Source organism: Papaver somniferum, chromosome 1 (assembly GCF_003573695.1).
Source record: "Papaver somniferum cultivar HN1 chromosome 1, ASM357369v1, whole genome shotgun sequence".
Classification (NCBI taxonomy): Eukaryota; Viridiplantae; Streptophyta; class Magnoliopsida; order Ranunculales; family Papaveraceae; genus Papaver; species Papaver somniferum.
The window spans coordinates 86,831,525-86,838,760 of record NC_039358.1 but is presented as its reverse complement, the minus strand read 5'-3'; the positions used below and the strand labels follow the sequence as shown (position 1 = coordinate 86,838,760).

The following is a 7,236-nucleotide window of genomic DNA, read 5'->3' as shown; positions in this document are numbered from 1 at the left end:
AATAGTTAGATACGTATATGATCAGTTAGATTTGTCTTTTGGCCGAATCTTGCTAATGCCAAATCCAAACGAAGCTTCATCATGCATGACCATCATGGATGAGAATTCGAGCCATGAATAATGCATCATATGTCTGTGCCAAGTCACCATAATAATCTATACGTAATTGTGCTTGGTTTGGCAGTTCTTTCTTCCTTGGTTTGCCAAGGAAGTGCTGAACTGAATCTGTAAACTTATTGCCAAGTGCGTTGATTGCAAGAAATGAATTGATACTTGTTTTACGTCATTTCAAGTCCTTTGATTTGATGTAATTATTATTTCAACTTCGGATGTATCTTGAATTCAAGTAGAGAATAATATTCTGTATGGATTGTGTATTGTGATATTAGGGTTTGCATGCTTATACTTTGAATGTAGTCAAAAATTAATGAACCTAATTAAACTTATTTAAAGAACATACTAAATAATAATGTAGCATAACTCAGAATGCTAAACAAAGAAAAAAATCAAGGTCCTTCAAAGAAAATACTAATGAAAATACTAAGAATGATAAAAAAAATCCTAATTTTCGTCGTCTGATATGATCACCACCTCGGGATGTTTGGTTTCTTCTGATTCACTGTCGTCTGATATGATCATCACTTCGGGATGTTTGGTTTCTTCTAATTCACCGTCAGAAATCATGATTAGCTTCCTGCGACATTTTTTCTTGGAAGGTGTCTCCGGAGAAATTACATCCGAGTCGGTAGAGCTTTCATCCAAGTCACTATCGGTATCAGATAAGATTAAAGATGTAGGGTTTGGAGTATTCACCTTGACAATTTTTTCCACCCGAAACATTTAGCACCCCATGTTAGCTTAGTCACCTCAAGATTAAAGATACATTGGTATCCTCTAATCTTCTCAGCTATAGCGCGTCTTAAGTTGCGTTGTTTTTCTTTATTTTTTTCATCTATGCATGCTTTGATCTCATTTAGCTGGATAGCAGTTAGCTGTTCAGCTGTTTCTCCATGCACAACAAATATTGATGCATCATTTTCATCTTTCACCCTAAGCTTTAATAATAACCTGCAGGTGATCATACAAAGATTATTTCAGTTTTCTCTAACCTATATTGTATTAATCAGTTCTTTGTTCTTTAATATTTATTAACCTTATCTCTGGGGTCTTGACCTCCTCATTGCAGGAGTAGCGCCATTGTGTGTTGTCCACTATTGCATGCCTGCCTTTGCATTTCTGGCAAGCCGAATAGTACCACTCTGATGATTTCTTGATGCCCCTGATCGTAGCTTTGCAATTCATTGTGTAACGTTGTTTAGAAAACAAATAACAAAAAACATCAGTGTATGACATATGTACTTATAGATATGCAATAAATATTTGATGAACACATATGTACTTATAGATATGCAATAAATATTTGATGAACTCACGTATTTTTTGTTTTCGAGTTTTTTCTTCTCCAGAAGCCTAGAGGCTTCAAGTATGTTCTTTTTTCCAAGATTGATTAGCTTTGACATCTCTCTTTCTTTTCACAGAATTTTTATTTCGTGTTTTTTTAATCTTATATTTTCCAGTTTATATAACTTTTAGTTTTTCCGTGTTAATTTAGGTTTTTTCTTTTTAACCACGGAAAAATCTTTTAGATCTGGATTTAGATTTTTTTAGATTGGATAATTATGTTTAAAACATTTGTTAAATATAGTATAAGCATATTTTGATTTTTTTAGATTTATTTAACTAATTTAGATAGATTTCTTGAGAGAAAATTTAGCTAGATGATAATCTGTTAAAGGCACCTTTTGTTTTTTATTTATCCATTGTGGCATGTCCACATGTTTGTTCTTGAGAAGAGGCAATGTTCAATGCGTCAACTGCTAGTTGTAGGTTGTTGCTCATTAATGGAAATTTAATGGTAATTGTTTAAATTAATTGGATATTTAATGGTAAAAGGTTTTTTTTTTTTGATTTATCCATTGTGGCATGTCCATATGTTTGTTCTTGAGAAGAGGCAATGTTCTATGTGTCAACTGCTAGTTGTAGGTTTTTGCTCATTAATGGAAATTTAATGGTAATTGTTTCAATTAATAGTGACAACTGCTAGTTGTAGGTTGTTATTGTTAACCTTAGGGTAATAGTATACTATTATAGCTTCAGCTTTCTTTTCAATGAAAAATGAAACGTATACGAATTACCTGCAAAATGAAACTCATTAATGCAAATTTATAGCCTTACACTATTAATATACGAATGAAACGTATGGAATTACCTGCAAAATTAACTCTCCATTTAAGGCTCATGCATATATAAGAACAGTTAGCTCATTAGTTTTACCAAAAGAGTTTTGGCTTTTGTTTTTATGTTCTTTATTGGTGAGGAATCGAGCTTAAGTTTATTTTGGTAAGGACAAAGTAAAATTGGGAGTGTTCATCAGTTAGCTCATCAGTCTTACTTTGTGTTTTACCAAAATCAACTTAAGTTGATCTTCTTTTAAGAGCAGCTGGTTCATCTGTGTGGCGCTGTAAGTTATCTGTGTTTCTCCATTTTTTTTATAAGTTTTTTCTTTTAAGAGCAGCTGGTTCATCCGTGTGGTGCTGAACTTATCTGTGTTTCTCCATTTTTTTTTTCTGAAAAATATTCTTGATTGTAACCATGGTGGTAATAAGAAGATTCTTTGGTGATGAACTGTTCTTACTTAGAAGTTACAAAGCTGATGTTCATTTTATCTTTTGGCAGTTTGTGATTGAAGTAGAGGAAGTCCTTAACTGAAATATCTATACATTTGCACTGCTTGTATGTGTTGATTGATTTAATACCTTGTTTTTATTTGAAAAGATGGATTCCAGATTGTATCTATGTATTTGGATATTTTTAAAAAAATTTAAAGAGATCAAATTTCTTATTAGAAATTGTTGAAATAAGAGACAAACAAAACCAATGAGGAAATACCTAAATAGCTAAGTAAACAAAAAATAAACCAATCTTTTTCTAAGAATAACTGAGATAAGTACCCCATAGACACTCCATATAACCATCTGGTGAGTCATTAGATTTGGAGGATCATACGGTCAATAGAGCTGGAATTGTCAGGAATGTGTTGATGCACAGTAGTCTTGGTATAACCATCTAGTAAGTCATTCTTCTTGATGATGGTAATCTTTGTTTTTGATGCTCCCTTACCTGTATTTGAAATGCCAATGTATGCAAGATTGTTATCTTCATCAAACGATCCTGACTTGAAGTAGAATCCAGCATTGTGTAAGCTTTGTCCTCTGCTTCTGTCCATGTGCATTACAATTGCTATTTTTACTGGAAACTGACATCTAGTGAGTGGTATTGCATTTGTTGATTTCATCACATGCTTACCTATAACTACTTTCTTCCCGACTGCAGGTCCTGTTAGCACTTCAGCAACAATTTCATGTTCTAGCAATTGCGTTATAATTAATCTTGTGCCAGTAATGATACCTTTTTTCTCGTCCAGGCATCTCAAAAGAGTAATTGGTAATCCAATTTTCAGTCGCAGCTCATGTTTTGGCATGTATGCAATTTCCACCTTGTTCAGAAATTCGGTAGGATACAGCTGCTTTGCTTCGTTGTAATTCTCAGTAGCAAAAGATATATAATCCTTACTTAGATACTGACGTTCTTCTCCTGGAAAAAGGGATGTCGTGTGTCTATTTATTTCATCCATATGATCATCCTGAACAACCATAATAGTTGTATGGGCGACGTACTTTTTGCTGAACTTATTTCTTAGCAAATCTGAATATGAAGCTGCGATTACTGCATTGAGAAACTCATTTTTAGTTGAGAAAAAAAAATAATGGAACTTTGTTAGATTAGTAATCACTGCTTGGGTTTCTCCATTAATGGTTTGTAAAACATCTCTGACAAATAGGTTTTCTGCCATACCCGTGGCCAAAAAAACAGCAAGAAAGATTAAATACATATCATGTGAGACGTTATTATATGTTATTAAAATTCAATGGAAGATAACCACTCACCGTATGCTGCACATATGAGAAAGAACTTTTGCATATGATTCCTGAGCCTATATTTCATATTTATATAGTCTTTTAAAGCTATACAAGTCAAGCTAACCCTAACGTGTATTCCAAGTTTTGTGACAACCAAACCCTAACATTTTAGTTTCTTCATACAAATCTTAGTGATTTTCTAAGTACGACAATTTTTTTACCAAAATTGGATAACCATAAAAGACCAAAGAATAAGCATATTTAGATTATCACAAATATATTTTGATTAATAAAATATGTACTTATCATATTTTTATTTTTTTTGACAAAACTTCTATATTTGATGTTAATATGTTGGGTGTATTATCAGGGTTTATGTTGTGTGTATTATCGTATTTTTTTTCTCCCCTGATATATAAAATTTATTTTGTTTTCTCCCCTGATGAACCCTAATAATTAGATGTGGTGTTTTAATTAGATTGTCAATAGAAGATATGTATAAGAAAATTTAGTACTTTCAGACACAGAATATTGTCAAATTTCAAGATTACATGAACAATGTAAAAATGGAATTGAACGATGATCAAATTTATTTGATAATAACTAATGAATCTCTAATCAAAAACATTTTTTCTACCCTATTAGGCTTAAAGTATTGGAAACTGCTTTCGATAAATAATATTCGTAAAACCCATTACATGATAGTATATCTTGAATACAATCCTCGGTATGAAAATACTTTCACCATCATCTTCTCCGGTTAGTATCCTAGCTTCAATGACTTTCGAAGACAATCGAGTCACCAGAATTGTGCTTATGTTGGGCACTTTGTTGGACAATCTTCGAATAATAATTATTATCATGCCTGTTTCGAGTCTAATAAGATGTTGCGGGACATTCTAGAACTCCAAAGTGTTAAGAAAATCTGTAGCATACGGAAAAGAAGCTCCATCGACTATGTTTATGCTCGCATATTCTTGTTGTCCAGCCATTTTTATGCTTATTTCTGCATAAAATAATTTAGATGTTACTCACGGCTATAAGAAAAAAAAAAAAACAAAGAAGTTGTTCTCTTACCTTTGTAATATGAGATTAGGGTTCCAGTCTTTTAGTTTATTAGAGGTATATATAGTTCTTAGTATGTACTGATGAATGCTTAGGTTTGTGGATATGGACTTGGATTTTCCGAAATGGACTTAAATTCATAATGGACATAGGCAAACTCTTAAGTTGTCCCAGTCACTGCTCATTACCTTCTCTGTCTTTTATAGCCAACATTCACAATTCAGAAATGTATATTTACATTTGAAAACTTATATTATTAATTATAAAAACAAATTTCATTAATCAAATTCTACTATCTTGTACAAAAAACCCATTATTTGATTAAACAATCTAAATAAGAAAAAAGAAATCACGGTGCATTACACATCTGTGTCATGATCATTTAACCCGAAAGTGAATTTATAAATCTTTGAGTTGTGCTCTACTTCCCAGCTCCTTTCTTCCATTCTAAAGAGTGTAAGACTATGTTTGCATACGTGAATTCTCTCTTGATACCAAATTTTATCTAAGTTTACATAGTATTTTTGTCTTAGATGTTCTTTTAGTTGTAACAGCTTATGTTGTTGCTCTCTCTTTACTTCTTGTTCATCCTGATAGATATATTCTTTATATTCTCTTATGCAGTCCTCAGATCCATGTTTTGGACAACGGCACATTAATCTATATTCTCTATATATTTGCTCGATCACTTGTTCTCCTATGAATGAAACAACTTCTCTATCAATTTCTTTGATTATTTTTTTCTTCAAAACAATGTTTGGAAAGCAATAATGGTTTACGCTTTTGATGCTTTGAAGACATTTTCTTAGTTGTTTTTGATCATGACAATTATTATACTCATCTTGAAATTCTTCATCCAGTAAATAAGCTTCGACCATTTTAGAGTCCCAGTTCAGACTTCCTGTTGTTGTATTTTGCACATCTTCAGTGTCTTCCAACGCCATGAACTGGTTAAATGTTATCCCATTCCAGTTTTTTGGTAATTTCTGATACTCTCTAAACTTTTCCAGTTGGTATTGTTGTGTTTTCTTAAATCTCTCCATATATGTTGTCATGTTGTAGTGATATTTGATCCATTCTTTTTTATCAGATCCATATATCTGAACAGGATCCTGCTGCGCCGAAGCTGTAAAAGTGTAGTCAATACGTTGCTGCAGTATAAAAGATGCGATTTCTCTTTCGTCATCTGAATCTTTATGGTCTCTATTGTTTTTCCATGGAATCCTTGTGTAAGATGATTTCAGTTTTTCCATTGCCGTAAATTATTCTAAACCTAGACACGATGATTAGAATAGTTTTTCATGTTTGGTGTTATTAGGTGGTTTAGGGTTTGGCTTGGTCTATATTGGAGGAGGCACTTGTTTAGGTGGTTTAGGTTTTAGGTTGTAGTACGTGGGGGCCAGTTTATCGCAAGTAGAATTTCTTTGGGTCAGTTAATTTGTTTGGGCCAACTGGTATATGAATTCGCAAGTAGGATCTTCTATTTTTTACCCCCTTAACGCAACTTGTGTATGAAAATAATGAAACATCATAGTAAGAACTCAGAATCTTTAAACAAACTGGTATATGAAATTAAGAAATCTAAATCTAAATAATAAAATAAGAACTATCAATCTTGTTAGGAATTATCTAACTAAATAGTTATCTTGATCATTTACTAATAATAAATTCCTCATCAGTATCTAACCCAATGTCTTTCTGTTGCTCCCATCTTTAATGGATCAAAAACTGGGTCTCATCTTGGCCATTAGGCAACGTGCGCTTCTCTTACGTTTTTTTATTCCTTTCCGTTGTTTCTCCCCTTGTTCATGGACTTTTATAGGAAACTGCCTCCTGTGTAAGACGAATTGCAATGATTCTCAATATGCGTAGGGTGTTTGTCTTTCTATGTAAAAAATGTCACCACCTTGGCGTAATTTCTTAGCACCGATATATACATCATTCAGTTCCACAACTGTAAGCACATCACCGATATTGGCTACTGGTTCATCCGGCATAACTAAATATGACTTTTTGGCCTGTATTATCTCTACCCTGGATCCAATGTCTAATTCGAGTTTTCGCTTAGGCACACCTTCAAATTGCTAGCTGTCAAGGAATTCGACTTGAAATCCTACCTCAGGTAATTTATAGAGAGGGTTTAGCTTCAGTATGTCTTCGCTGTAATATGTTTGCTGCTTAAATTTTAAGT

At 32.8% G+C, this 7,236-nt stretch overlaps 2 protein-coding genes across 2 annotated transcripts; both read right to left on the bottom strand.

Moving 5' to 3' along the window:
* Positions 1-561: 561 nt before the first annotated feature.
* LOC113347132 lies at positions 562-1,302 on the bottom strand. The gene is made up of 3 exons (XM_026590721.1): positions 1,154-1,302; positions 867-1,068; positions 562-813 (listed from the first exon to the last, which is right to left on the bottom strand). The coding sequence occupies exons 1-3, from the start codon at positions 1,300-1,302 to the stop codon at positions 562-564; spliced, it is 603 nt and encodes a 200-aa protein (XP_026446506.1).
* A 1,744-nt stretch (positions 1,303-3,046) lies between these two features.
* Positions 3,047-3,913, bottom strand: LOC113347124. Its single transcript, XM_026590711.1, has one exon. It carries the CDS (start codon positions 3,911-3,913, stop codon positions 3,047-3,049), a length of 867 nt encoding a protein of 288 aa, XP_026446496.1.
* Positions 3,914-7,236: the final 3,323 nt, after the last annotated feature.